This window comes from Leptodactylus fuscus, chromosome 7 (assembly GCF_031893055.1).
Source record: "Leptodactylus fuscus isolate aLepFus1 chromosome 7, aLepFus1.hap2, whole genome shotgun sequence".
In the NCBI taxonomy this organism is placed as follows: Eukaryota; Metazoa; Chordata; class Amphibia; order Anura; family Leptodactylidae; genus Leptodactylus; species Leptodactylus fuscus.
Window position 1 is genome coordinate 17,868,681 of NC_134271.1, and position 14,910 is coordinate 17,883,590.

Below are 14,910 nucleotides of genomic sequence, written 5' to 3' on the forward strand. Positions count from 1 at the left end.
GCCTGGCTGTGTGTATACCTGCTGACAACAGAACTGGGGCTTTGCAGCACATTTACTACGTATTTTAGGCACTTATTGTGCTTTGCTGTACAAGAGGGCGTGGTTTACCGCAAAATGGAATTGGCTAAATCTGCACCTTAACTTTGCTGCAAAATAATCCAATCGATGCTGTTCAAATAACCGTCCTGTTAATAATTAGGTTTGTCCACTAGGTGTCGCTCATACAAATCTACATCCCAGTCCTGCCACTAGTATACGCTGTATATACAAACAATGTGACAGTCAGGGGGGTTTCTATGTGGACCGCTTTGTTGCTGGTGTATATAGCGCAGCATTGAGGCACTTTCTTGTCTAGGCGTTAGGTACAAATACTGCCCATAGTAATATTAGAGGGGCAGCTCATGGTTGGCCCATTTTTTGGGCGTAAACCTGGCAGACCCCATCACAGTCTATGGGGTCCGCAGGACATGCTTTTTAAGCAGATTGGGTTTCCGTTTTTCGTGTCCGAAGAACGGAAACCCAAGCACTGATGTGAGCCTATCGTCAGTCAGCTTCTAGGAGATGCCTACGGCGGGAGAGGGAGGGAGTTTGGGGAATTCTAGTTAGGGAGTATGGCATAATATAATAAAGAAGACCTCCAGTGCATGTCTGAACCCCCAACCTGACTGTATATCACTCTCCTCTCTGCTTCTAGTTATCCTCCATCTTTATTTGCCCAGCTTTCTCATGATGTCCCAGCAAAGCATCACCTGTGCAGCTGGAGCCAGCACCGTCTGTGCCTGCTGGGAGGACTGTGTGATTATCCCCTACGTATACAGTTGGTGAGTCTGCTCGGTCTCCTTTAGGCTAAGGCCCCACATTCAGTATTTGCAGCATTTAGGTGAGTTTCACAGCCTCTTCAGTACTTACCAAGCACATCGCCGTACATATGTGTACTTGAATGGGACTGAGCCGAGACCAGGCCATGTGACCGATGAACACGATATCGCATACTGCTTAATCCATGGGGGTCAGACCACCACAGATCTTCAATTGATAACCTATCCTAAGAATAATAGAAAGTTGGATACTCCCTATAAAATATCACTTCCGGTCACATGGATATATTTCCTGTGCAGGTCAATAATAATAACAACGCCACAACTTAATATTATATAGATATCTATTTAATAAAAATCCATATAAACTGGGAAAACAGTCATTCAACATATACTTTTATATACATGAAGGCATCGAAAGAAAGTGCTTTGGAGAATAGTCAGAAGGTAAAGATGGCCGTAACGTATCTGTAGTATACAATCCATATTACAGCCACAGGTCCTATAGGATCACAGAGCTCATAGAGTTTGCTGGCGTAGTATGGATGCGACCTAAGAGAGAGGGTACGGTGGGGGGTAGTGGGTAAGAATCTAAGGCACGAGGTTCCCCACTCCGCAGGCGCAGCTCCCCTGTGTATTAGACCTCTACTATAGATAGCTATGGCTCGGTGTCAGCATTGTTTGCATAGGGTCTGTCGCAGGATTGTCTACAGTGCAATAGTCGGATCACTTCATATACATCAGGGATTCTGTTAAGGACATGTCAGCACCAGCAAAGCCTTCCGTGTTATGGTCGCTACTCCTAATACCTTTTTAATATACAGTATATAGAATCTGCTCTCCTCCACTCTTCTTGAGACGCTTATATTGGCTAACACTAGGATATGTACAAGAGACAGTATACGGGGCACATTGTGAATGTATAACTGCAGTGCTTCAGTAGTTACGATGGTGTTAAGACCTATGGCTCAGTCGTGAGCAGTGTAGCTGTGTAAGGGGGCAGAAGGGACTTACGGTCAGCATATGGCAGGGCTATTAGCATTTCGCACCGTGTACCGCAGTTACATCTCTGATTTTGTGCCACCGACTTCAGGCTGTCGTGTTGGCACCATTGGCGGTAGGTATCAGTGTGTAGTAGGCTCAGAGTCCTCTTACGTGGTCAGGTCTGGTACGCGGCAGCTATGTGTATAGAGATATCGCTCAGTGAGCGGCGTCTAGCGATGACGTGGAGGACAGTGACTGGCTGCGAGGTATGTTGCCCGCTTTCACAACCCTCCATTGAAAAACGCTTGCATCTTTCCCACCCAAGGAGATGAGGTAACTATCATCGTGAGTGAAGCGAACATTGGTGACGTGACTTCCGTGACCAGAATACACATGGCTTGGTGCCTGTTGGAAAGATACATGTGATGTGAGTTGTATAGATTTTTACATAAGATAGTGATATATTATATTTGCAATCATTGTATTAGAATGAAAGTTATATTACACCGGAATACGGCCGACTTCATACCTTAGGTTTATTGCAAGGATAGCGGAAGAGATGAACTTTACAGAAATCATCTGCGACGGAGATCATGGTCATCCCATGGGAGCGGGCGAGAGCATTGATATCTGTCCCATCAGATCCTTCCGGCCAAACCCCTATTTAAAATACAAAGGCACAAATTCAGATTGGAATAGTCACTATTGTAATATCACAGTCCAAGTGCGTCTAAGAAACTTAACATATCTTGATTTATCATCCCATGACTATTCTGATCACTCATAATTATCTGCTAAATTCGTCTTGGGATACAATACAGATTGCCGGCTCACTAGTATCAGATTACATGTGCCCAGAGAAGTCTATGGACAGGAGAAGGAGAGATTAAGAGCAGGAACAAAGTGAGTGAGTAACAGAAAAACACACACATGGTGCTGCAGCTAGTAGTGGGTTTTCTATCTCTCCCCGCAGCTTTATTCACATCAGTATTTTCATATGATGTCAGATAAGGACACTATATATTCTGTGCAAGGCTGGGATATTCCCTGCAAGATTTATTTACATAAACAGGAAACCCCTCATTAAAGGGATCTTCCCTTTACAGACATGAGTAGTGTCTGCTATTCCATTCACATGAAGCATTTATGGACCTCATTCTTGTGATCACGATGATCAGTCACTTACCTTATATATTGTGAATATCTTTATAGGGAAACCCCTTAATAACATGTCTGTTCTGGAAATACCCTATGTCAGTCAGGGCCACTGATCCCTATACTATATATAATACAATATAATACTCACCAAAAACATGGTATCCCAGTACACACGTGTAGGTTGCCCACTCACGATCTTTGTTATTGTATCTGTTTCGGAGAAGTTTGCAGCCTCCGGTGATGTCCCCTTGATAGAAATGATAAGCATAAGACAACTACAAGACTGTCATATAAGATCTGTGACTCCTCCAAGCAGCCTTATAAGAAAATCTCTTTCTTCTGTATGGATTATTATATGATGTTATGTGGAATCTATAAAGATCTTCATACACATCAGGTGACGGTGGATCAAACCCATCACTTTTGCTGGGGAGTGATGACTATCTAATGTATATGGAGGTGTCTGATCTCTCCCCTAATGGCAGATGAGAGGGAAAAGAAGGATCAGACATGCTGGGATGCAACGGTTATATAAGTGATTCATTTATAGTGAAAGCCTATGGGCTCCATGCACACAACCATGTGCTGTCAGTGTGATTTTAACAGTTATGGCTCCATATACATGACCATGTATCATTTCGGGTCCGTGTGGGGCCGTGTCCATGATATCAGCCATGTCTTCTTACTGACCCATACATGCACATGGTCACGTGGATGTAGCTTTAATCTTGCATTTGCACGTCTTGTAATATCCATATTTACCACCGACTATAAGGACTTAGTAGTAACACATCACACGTGACAACACTGGGCCTATTGTTCCTAAAATGTCGACGGTATCAAATATCTACATTTACTACATTTTCCTGAAAAACCTGAATTTTCTGCTTCCTGCCATTCAGCATTCTTTCTACATATCTTGAAATGGATAATTCATACAGGGGAGATTTCTCAGTTTTCGAAGTGCTCCTATTTTTAGAATTTGGTGCATCGTGTCTGACAAATCTCCCCGTCCTGAATTGGAAACTTCTGTAGCTTTTTATTTTATCAATTTGTTCTATTTATTCACATAAAATTGGAAAATCTCCTTTAATTCTCATCTTTATTATATCTGATATATTTTCTAATTATACACACTTATTATCTACACAATAGGGGATAAGTGTCTAACCCCCCTACAATGACATCTGGGGTCATTGAGCACCCGACGTGGAGCGCTGGTGTGCACGCTCAGTAGCTGCACCATTGACTTCAATCACTGTCCTGGAAGTCGCATAGAAGTAAATGAAGCTGCGGCTACTGAGCATGTGCATCACTGCTCAGATTCACATGGGGCGCTTGTCGTCCTCTTGATCACATGGGGCACAATTCAAGGATCTATAACGGGAAACCCCTTTTAATGTTAAGATTCTAAAATCTGTTCGGTTCTCTGTACTCACAGTATAGTATCTCATAGTCTCCAGAGTTTGACATAATATAGTTTCCGTCTTTTGCCCAGTCCAAATGGGTGATAAAACTAGAGTGTCCCTATGATGAGAAAATGGGAAAGTGTTGGTGACGGTTCCTGTACTAGTTTCAGAAGAATAGACATCTCTGCATCTCAAGGAGAAAGAACTGTACAGCACTCCCTCAAGCTACAATATTAAATTGTTATAGGACGACCATTGTAAGATGGAATCTAGTCTGCATAGACCACCATTGTAAGGGGAGGTTTTTGACGCGAAATCCGCTGTCAAAAACCTCCCCTGGGCTCACGTGTGAACGAGCCCTTAGACACTCCCTCCCGACTAGGCCCTAAGGTGGAAAAAACACCCAACAGCTTCCCTATAAAACAGATAAGTCAATTCTAACTACTGGAAGCTGTCAATCCCTTCTATGGTGAGAACAGGAGTATTTTTAGGGTCTGTATAGTACATATCGACTGGTTGGATCTTCCAGATATGTTATAGGTTTATGAGGTTATAACATTTATGGCCATCAGTATCAGATCAGTAGAAGTTTAGCTCTAAGTACCCAGTCGATGGGATGTTAGAAGAGGCTGTGGTGCTCAAGTGAGGTCTGTGACTTCTTTATTGTTATCTTCAAACTGTATACAAGGACATTGTACATTTAGTTGCCGCTCTTCTGTGTATCACAGCTTTGTCCTATTCACTTGAATGGGATGAAGCTTCAGTATACAGAACAGCCGCTACTATGTGTTCAGTGTCCTGTGTACAATCCAGAGTAAATACAGAAGAGGCCACAGAGCTTACGAGGAGTGTGGCGTCTTCAAGAAGCTATTGATGGATATCAGAAAATTGCTCTGACAACCAAGAAATATGAAAAGATCCTAAGGAAATGAGAAGAGCAAATAATACCATAGCATGAGAACTCACCACACACTTCCCATATCGTGTGTACTGCTGAGTTCTCTCATACACAAAGTTATCGGCCTCTCCTTCATGACTTTCGCCTTCCTCTTGGGAGCTATATTTCTCTTCTATAGAGCTATCACGTGAATAGTCCTTATGTTCTTTCTGGCCCGTGCTGTACATGTAAATGACGTTATCATGGGAGCCAATAGCCAGGAAATTCCCATCTATCAGAAGGGGAAAAACAGAAACGAATGAAAACCAGGCAATATGTACGATAACAAAGCAGATAAAGGAAAGATAACCGCGAAGACCAGAATGTCATGTACTACGTGATCCTTTTACACTCTATGATCTTTAAAATCACTAAAGATCGTTTAAAAAAAAAACCCACCAAAGATCAATAGACTGAAAAATGTTAGTTATGGATCTACTGGAAATGTCTATTGGTCTGATCCCCGCAGTGGGCGACAGTTCTATTGGTCAATAATCAATGACAAGGTATATACCTGGATGGACAAACTGTATAATGTAACCTTTTACCCTTAGATTCCAATGCAAGCCCACTTAAGGTGAGAATCTATATTCTGCAGAAATGTCCCAGGATCTAGGATGTACACAGAACTCAAACACACTTTAAAGGGGTTATCCAGATTCTACTACTGATGGCCTATGCTTCTTAGATTTGCAGGGGTCTGACAGCCGGGACCTCCACAGATCAGCTGGCTTCCATTATTGTTTACATGCCAGGATGCCACGCTGCTCACTCACCATACAAACTGTAGCGGAAGGTTACGACATGTACGGCAAGTGAGCAGCGCAACTCCTGCTATGTGAACAATATCGGGAGCTGCACTACCTTGGTACAGGCGATCTGTGGGGGTCCTGGATGTGCATGCCATTTTTTTTTTAATCAGTGTCTTTCAGTCTATAAAAAAAAAAGAAGATCTAAGACATGTGGTTGGCTCTATTGACTAAAATGGGTCTGGGTGCTGTCCGTTTTTTTTTTTTTCATGGACAGCACTCAAACAGTGAAATCCTTTGTGTGAAAGGGCCCTAAAAAGAAGAATGCATTTTAGAAAATAACATTAACCCCTCGTTCACATCTGCTTTTGTATTCCGTCCATGGAGAGTCTATGAGGTCCATGAGATTTGACAGCACAGCGCTTGCAATTGGGTTTGTATTCTGTTCGGAGGGGTCTCCATGCGGACTCTCCACGGACAGAATACAAAAGCAAATGTGAGCCAACCCTTATGCCCAATGCATACAACTGAGTGTGTTTTTGGAGTGGGGCCGAGTTTGTTGCATAATGACATCCATATGTATTCCGTCATGCATCTATGGGGTCTAACAATCCATTCCAATGACACTAATGATTATAGAGCAGGTCTTATTCTGCTCCGTGTCATCGGAATAGAATGGATTTTAAGCCCCCCAAAGATGCGAATGCATTCTAATGTCACTTAGATGTCACTTCTAGTGTCATCCGAGCACATTGCGCAACAAACTTAGCCCCACATCGGAAGCATGGGGCCTTACACTAAGACGTATCAAAGTTTCACTTAACACTTTCAATGTCTTTTGTGATACATTATCAGCGAGTTATCAGTGTCATATAAAATGTTGTATGTCCTTTTCTAATACTTGCCTGGAGAGTATCTGACCACAGAGAGCTGCTCATTCCCATCAGAGTGCACAGACAGAATTTTACGGCTCTGCAGGTCCAAGACCAACCATCTATAAAGCAAGAACATGTGACTGTTACGGATGGTAAAGGTATAAGGAACAACAGAAGGAGCCACAAACCAACGCGGTTACGATAACCTTCAGTACCTTTTAAAGACAGTGCAGGAAAATGGAGTTAATATCAAGTTAAAGGGAGTGTACCACTACCAAATTCCCTTGTAAACCACGGATCTGCTGTTACAGGGGCTGTCAGTAACATAGCGGACACACCTTTTTGTGTGCAAAGTGTAATCTCGCTGTCAAGAATGTTAACTATTAAATTGTATGCCAAGGAGCGGTTTCTGTTATTTGTGGTCGCCACTCAGTGCAACCCCTAACATAGGGACTGACAACTTGTAATGTGTGACGTCCACAGAGGAGAGTGGGTGCTCCAATACGCCCATAGTGCACCAAACAGCTGACTGTTGCCTAAAAGTTGATTTTCTCACTTTGGCAGACAAAAGCTATGATCATTGTGCCACTAAGAGCCCTTACAATAGCACAGGAGTGGTTTAGAGGAGATATTGGCGGTGATAGACTCCCTTTACTAAGCAGATAAGAAAGAATAAAAGGATGTGTTATAGAAGGGTAAAGGAAGGACTGAGAAACAGATTTTTATTCTTACTTTCCTGTGCTCAGACCCACACAAACTTCTCTTCCATTGGGATGGAAATCTGCACATAAACCAGGATCCTACGAGGAGGAAATACTGTATCTAAGTATGGCCTGGAGCAATATATATGTAAATAGCTTTTCCCAAAAGAGTGATGGCCACAGCCAGAATACTGTCACAGTGCTGACCGAAAATGGGCCGTCATGGCAGTGGCCCCAGTAATCCATTCATTCATTGACCACGGATTGTTTTGTGAGTGACAACCTGCAAAAACACACCATTGATCTGTACACCAGTATCTGGAGCATTCAATACTCATTGGGTGGAATATATATGTACATATAGGCTCTTCATAACTTTTGTTTTGTCCCTATAGTGTGTATGGAGCCGCAGAATATGTTGACGCTATATACACAATAATGTATTTCTGTGCTGGTGTCTCACCTCCAGTACACACGCCCAGTTCAGTACATGGTCATTACCATTCCAAATACACAACTGCTTATCATGGCCACAGGTCAGGAAGATATTCTGAAATGGATGAGTAGCCAAACCCCACAATTCATCCGTGTGACCCTGCAGAAAACAAGGTGAATACAAAGTACTCAGTATACGCCAAGCAAAAGAAATGAAGATATCTGGTGAAGCCCAAGAACCTACATACAGGAGCCTCCTCTTATTATTTTTTGATATATAGGCCATGGACATGACCCGTGTGTCATGTCCATGGCATGATGCTCCACCCCCTTGACACTGTGGTGGTGTCACAGTTAATGTATATGTGCTTGTCTTGAAGGATTACATATCTGTCATGTTCTGGACGACTCGCTGCATTATCTGCACATTCCTCACCCCTGTGCTGTTTCACGTCAGGCCATTTTCTTTCTGTAATCTATATAGGATTAAAATTCCTATGATGTTTTGCCACTGTTATGTACAGGCGGATTCTCAGAGGTCTGTTGTCTGGGGTACTGGCTCACCATATGGAGTCTGTCAGCAGGCATAGACAGGCTAAGGAGTTCTCCTCCGGCAGAAGAGACAAGGCTTGTCTCACTAAATCCAACTACAGATAGCTACCCTGGAAGTCAACCCATCAAAGAACCTAGAAACATTTTAGGGAATATGTGTAAGATCTCACAGACACTTTACAACTAGGCTGACCTTATTTTCTTCTGTGGTCCAACCCTCCAACCCCAAATAAGTGGAACAATGACTTACTAGGTAAGAGTTTTCTTCCTTCTGGAGAAGACCTAGCCTGGCCTATAAGGAACTCTCTCCGCAAGGAAAAACAGCTCCCTGAGACCTACCTGAAAGGCCTCGCACTTAGCCAACCAACACCCTGCTCTGTACTGAGACGGGGCAAAGAACAGCTGTCTGCAGATGGGACCCATTTACTAATATTCTTATTTCAAGGCTTGTTAAAGGGTTGTACTCTGATAGGATGGCTCTCTCTAATGAGTGGCATTACAGAGGTTGCTTTCCTTCAGGTAGGGAGCTAATCTGTATATTATTTTCCCAAGGTGCATTGCTCAGAATATAAGACTAAGGAATTATTAGTACTCAAATGTAAGTCACAGAAGACACAGTGACAAGTTGTGTATGCATTTAGTTCATTCATGGCTCTCCTATCAGTCTTGTGATATTTAGTTACATTAGCCTATATCCAGAAACGTTTCGATCAAACCTGTATAATAGGTGCGAATCCTTGTTCCAGAGACCCCTTCAGAAGGGCGTTCTTCGTTGTTCCCACCAGCAGTTCTCCATCTAGGCCCTCTGCTACCGAACGTACAGCTCCATACTGCTCAGGAATCTGAATAACATAAAGAGGCAACTTGATAGAGCAAAGCGACCTGTTACATGAACTAAGCGGTCCAATCTGTGGGCAACATGGAGGCTCGGTGCTTAGCTCTGATGTTTGTAAAGATTCAACATAACTTGTCATCTATTCACAAAAATCTCTGTTCATGTTGAGAAGTGAAGGAGGCGATCCTATCACTGACAGCCTCCTCTCTATGACTGTCAATCACTGATAGGATCGTCTTCTTGACTTCTTAGCATTGAAAGAACAGAGACTGCAATAGATAGACGACATGTTATACTGCATCTCTCCCACACACCCATCTATAACATGGTGCCTGCAGAGTGGACTGCTTTTTCAGTGTGACAGCTTCCCTTTCTCTTCTCATCCTCTTTGCGCTATTTTCTTACCTCATACTCCTTAAGTTGGTTCAGTGTCTCGCTCCATAATACCAGACGTCTGTCCTTTCCTCCAGAACTGAGCACATAACCTTCTCTGAGAGCTGCCAGTGAAGATACACTACCGTCATGTGCACGTGTGTGGCGTGATATCTGATACGTATCTGTAGGACGGAGAGTAACGTTATAGATTAGGAGAAGTGTATGCTCAGTAATAGGTTGGATCAAATATTAGCGTTACCATGTTATTTTTAGGTTATACCTCACCCTTTGCACCTTTGCCTAATGTCCGTGTATCTGCCGCACTTCGGGCCCAGGTTAATATCTGCCCTTCTGAGTCTCCTGTGAGGACGTCCCCGGTTCGGTCAAACAGGACACACTGCACAAAGCGAGGCTTCTTATACTTCTACAAGGGTCAGAAACAAACATAGTCCGTGAAGGAAATGATGTAGCAGTATACGATATACAAATATTAGAGATGAGCGAGTACTGTTCGGATCAGCCGATCCGAACAGCACGCTCCATAGAAATGAATGGATGGACCTGGTACTTCCACTTTGACGGCGGCCGGCCGCTTAACCCCCCGCGTGCCGGCTACGTCCATTCATTTCTATGCGAGCGTGCTGTTCGGATCGGCTGATCCAAACAGTACTCGCTCATCTCTAACAAATATCAGGCATATAACAGTATAAAGATTTCATTTCTGGAAATAAAGGGATATTCCCGTCTGACATATTTATAGCATAGCTGCAGGATACGCCATACATGTGCAATACATGCTTTCTCCATATTCTGAGGAACTACCATAGACCTGAATGGAGAGAGTCAAACATGTGCATCATAGTCTCCATTCTCAACAACTGTGAACATAGCGGTGGGACCAAATCTATACTTTGGATATGACATAAATGTATCAAAGGGGAGTACTCCTTTAATGCATCGATTGCCTCTTTTTGTAACTCCCATAGATTTTATACAAGCGCTCATCTCATGACTGCAGACGGGGTTATGGGACTGACGTCTATCATGCACAAATGTTTAAGATGACAATAACCCTTTAGGGAGGTTGTCCGAAAACTGAAAACTATCCCTTTTCCACCGTTTCAATGGCGTGGTGGTCAAGGGCGTACGCTGCAGCTCCATTCAGACTCTCTGGCACTGCTGGAGATAGCCAAGTGCAGTATTCAGCTGTCTTCCCCAGTCGCAGAGACTCTAAATGGAGTAGAGTTGCACATTAGGGACCACTACCCTATTTAAACAGGGGACCCACATTTTTACCTGTGTATAGGTGATAAGTTAAATCTTGAGAAACCCCTTCAGGATGAAGTCCCACTTGGCATAAAGGCCGTGGGTGGATCTCCATGGCAAAAAAACGTGGATTTTACAGTACCTGCAAAGTGGATGGTAATCTAGTGAATCCCATCTACACATTGCTTGCAGTTTCCGTATAGGTATAATTGAAGCAGAAAACCTGCAGAGGAAACCTCTGCGGACTTTCTGTCAAAAGCGCCAGCTTCATGGGGCCTTAGCCTTAAGTTATCTTGTATAACTTAGTACTCAGTGGAACAGGGTCTAAGATTGAATTACAGTCAGGAAGACAAACAAGTCAGTTTTGAGATACCATATGTCTACAGAAGCTAAACTGAGGCACTTACCCCAAAAATGCCCTGCTTCTTGGTAAGAGAAGTGCCACTCCAGCTCCAAAAGTGAATATGTGACTTGCCTACAGTAACAATGTAAGAGCTGTCCACGGGGTTGAAAGCGACACAAAGCACCGGCTCATTTGTGCACTGCAAAATAAAAGCAGTAAAACCAGTGTGAAAAAGACACGTACCATAAAGAAATAAAAGCTGCAAAACTGGAAACAAAGCAGAGGAAAATAGCACCTACAGTCGTATAAGGGAAATTGCCTATTCCTCTAAATCCTCCTGTGTATGTATACGGGTGTTACCTCTCTCTTTCTAATGGATAGCGAACCTATAATTCAACATCCAACCCTTGAACAGGCCTTTCAACATGACTTAGGATATAGGGCCTGTACCGTGCACAGCCTCATAGTTACTACCCAGGACAGATCACTAGTAGAGATGAGCGAACACTGTTCGGATCAGCCGATCCGAACAGCACGCACCCATAGAAATGAATGGAAGCACCTGTGACGCCGGCCGGCCGCTGGCAAAGTCAGCGTCACAGGTGCTTCCATTCATTTCTATGGGAGCGTGCTGTTTGGATCGGCTGATCCGAACAGTGTTCGCTCATCTCTAATCACTAGGTGGTCCTGATGCACTAGACATAGTCCCCTATGCACCCAAGTTTTATCCTCAAGTTGTTTTGTAAACCATTGTAGTTCAATGCATTATGAATCATGCAGAAAACCACAAGGCAGAGACATCACGTAACACAGAACTGTGCCAATTCCTCTACTATCACCCGAGATCTACTTCCTGGCAGCTTAAAATGGCAGATGACAAAGTTAACCAGTGACAAAGGCGTACAGGAAGTCCGCGGAGAACAGAGAGGAACATGCAAACAGAGTCCCAAATTTCTCTTCGCAGACCTTTGTTTCTGCAATCTTGTTTCCTTTGACTGTGTCCCAGATGGATAACACGTGGTCATTGCAGTCATCTATAACACCGAGGTGTAGGCCGAAGTCCTGGGAAAAGGTTAGAAATATTGAGAGATTAGTTATATTTTTGGGTTTTTGGCAAAAAAGCATAAAAACAAACATAAGGCAATGTAAAGTAAAAGAAGAAACCCAATATTTGGAACAGCACTGGAAATGATACAGAAGAAGTCTAATAGTCAGATTTGTACATGATGTACTTCTCCATGGTTTGGATCTAGTCCTTGTCTTGGCTTACATAGACCGACACTATGTACCAGCCCAACTATTGCCGTGTGACAGTAACCTTATTCTAAGATTAGGAGGAGCGAGTTGAAGATTTTACAGAATTCCAGAGGCGTTTCATGGCTGAATATGACTTGCCTGAGTGGAGAAGGCCAGACAACCAACACCTCTTTCAAAGAAGCCCAAACCAATCTGATGTAAGATCTGAAGCGATGACGAGTCCCATATAAACACCATAGGCTGCAAAGGGAAAAGGAGAGCAATGTTATAAAGATTAAATACCATCGTTCATATAAAAATAGCATAGTAAGGTATATAAGTCTGGATACAACACCATACACACTATACGGGACATTTCGCAGACTGAGGAGGACCTTTCATGTCCTCTACAATGTGACATATAAAGCTGGCAGTGCAATGAATTCAGCATGCTGTCCATTTTGCCAGTATAGATATTGGTGCTGTTAGTTTCGGTACTGATATCCCTGCACTGTCAGAGGGGCAGACATCACAGCTCGGTGTCATTGCTGAGTGGTGATGAGCCTCCCTATAGACTTCTACTGTACAGGGGGGCATTCAGCGATGATGTAGAGGTGTATGGTCACCCCCCCCCCCTCCCCCCTCAACTAATGGCACCAATATCTCTGGTACCCGTGGAACATACCTGCAAACTCACAGTGCACTGATTCCAGTATAGTATGCCGTTCCCATCACCTGCGCCCTGACAGCGACTCTGCAAATAATTGGTTTTATCCTACTGCATCAAATTTGTTTTTCCTCTGTTTATATCGACCACCAGTTCTCAAGGCTCCTGCAGGGGATTGTGGTGTTATATGGCACCCACAGAAATGGATAATACACGGCTGCACCAAATCCTCCAGAGTCTAATGTTTAATACCGGAATTCATGTGGAACGCCTTATTAGCCAAATAGATTTTATTTTCCAATAAAGTTGTGGAGGGGAATGTCAGGGGAAAGTCCAACCTTGGTTATAAAATGACAAGATGTCCATACAAGGAAAATACTGAGGTAGTTGTAGCTATAAGAGGCCGGAACGTAATGATAAGACTATATACTATATACATATCCCTGTCCTGTCCTTTACTATGGAACAGTGGAGAGTTGATCAAACTCTTATGGATGCCATACACCTTCGATACTGGTCAGTCAAACACTCATTCAACCAACAGCTATTTTCCAGTAGCGGGCCAAGTGTGCATGTGTTTTCAATAGTGGCAGGAAAGTAAGATGTTGCCGGCTTATCTCTTGAAGGAATATCATGCCATCTGTCAGGGAAGAGCTGGAAGGCCTGCATACATGTAAAACATTCGGGCAGTCAGCCAAATCAGCGAGTTAGGCCAACTTTTGCTTTAGGCCTGGTTCACATCTATGTCGGTAATCCATTCGGGGGAGTCCGCATGGAGACCTCCCTGAACGGACTACCCGTATTGAAAAGCGGTATGCACGGAAAGCACACGGACCCCATAGACTATAATGGGGTGCGTGAGCTTGCCGCAAGGTCTCCACACGGAACATGCAGATAGAAAAGTAGTTCACCATCTACTTTCCTGTCCACACGTTCCATGCAGAAAGCACACGGACCCCATTATAGTCTATGGGGTCAGTGTGCTTTAACTGCACACCGTATGGTATTCCCCCGAACGGATTACCAATGCAGATGTGAACGAGGCCTTACAGGTATGTGGGCCTTAAACCTAAGGAAAGATTATGTGGGAACAGGCGAACGTGCTTTGTACCCTGCAGGCACTCAGTGATCTGTCCATGCCCTCTAAATGGTTATAGATTCAGGGAAAACTTTGGAAAATAACATTTGTGTTAATGGGACGTTTAGAAATGTCTAGAAATGTATGCTGACTTCTCACCTTACCGTCCTTGTCCACTCCGGCTGTTTGTCCAGAGGCCACTCTCACTCCATCAGGGTGGACAGCTAGACTATAGAGCAACCATGTTAGAAACATTAAAGTATAGGCAAGAGCTTACGTATATGGCAAAAGTTAATGGTAGGTGTAGGTTTGTACAGTTCCTCTGTTACGAAGGATCCCTCAAACCTAAATGGACAGATAGAAGCCCCTCTATTAATTCACAGACCTCTAATATGGTATTTGGGAGTGTTTTCTACACCAGACAACCATAAGATAGCATCGGAGATAAGAAATTCACTTATCGCTGACTTATTGCCCTTTGACTAGGCTTAT

The 14,910-nt window shown here is 43.4% G+C and overlaps 1 protein-coding gene across 2 annotated transcripts in view; it reads right to left on the bottom strand.

Moving 5' to 3' along the window:
* Positions 1–1,193: 1,193 nt before the first annotated feature.
* The window catches only part of EML3 (EMAP like 3), a 38,745-nt gene continuing 25,028 nt past the window's right edge, over positions 1,194–14,910 (bottom strand). The window contains exons 9-23 of one of the 2 annotated variants that reach the window (XM_075281186.1): positions 14,578–14,647; positions 12,833–12,934; positions 12,404–12,499; positions 11,502–11,636; positions 10,114–10,252; positions 9,859–10,010; positions 9,335–9,460; positions 8,095–8,226; positions 7,663–7,730; positions 6,961–7,049; positions 5,336–5,538; positions 4,400–4,487; positions 3,109–3,207; positions 2,332–2,462; positions 1,194–2,207 (exon numbers count right to left, since the gene is read on the bottom strand). In XM_075281186.1, the coding sequence (XP_075137287.1) occupies positions 2,019–2,207; positions 2,332–2,462; positions 3,109–3,207; positions 4,400–4,487; positions 5,336–5,538; positions 6,961–7,049; positions 7,663–7,730; positions 8,095–8,226; positions 9,335–9,460; positions 9,859–10,010; positions 10,114–10,252; positions 11,502–11,636; positions 12,404–12,499; positions 12,833–12,934; positions 14,578–14,647 (1,819 nt within the window). In that variant the 3' untranslated portion in view covers positions 1,194–2,018. The remainder of the gene's footprint in view (positions 2,208–2,331; positions 2,463–3,108; positions 3,208–4,399; positions 4,488–5,335; positions 5,539–6,960; positions 7,050–7,662; positions 7,731–8,094; positions 8,227–9,334; positions 9,461–9,858; positions 10,011–10,113; positions 10,253–11,501; positions 11,637–12,403; positions 12,500–12,832; positions 12,935–14,577; positions 14,648–14,910) is intronic. The other variant, XR_012717221.1, reaches the window with a different exon arrangement.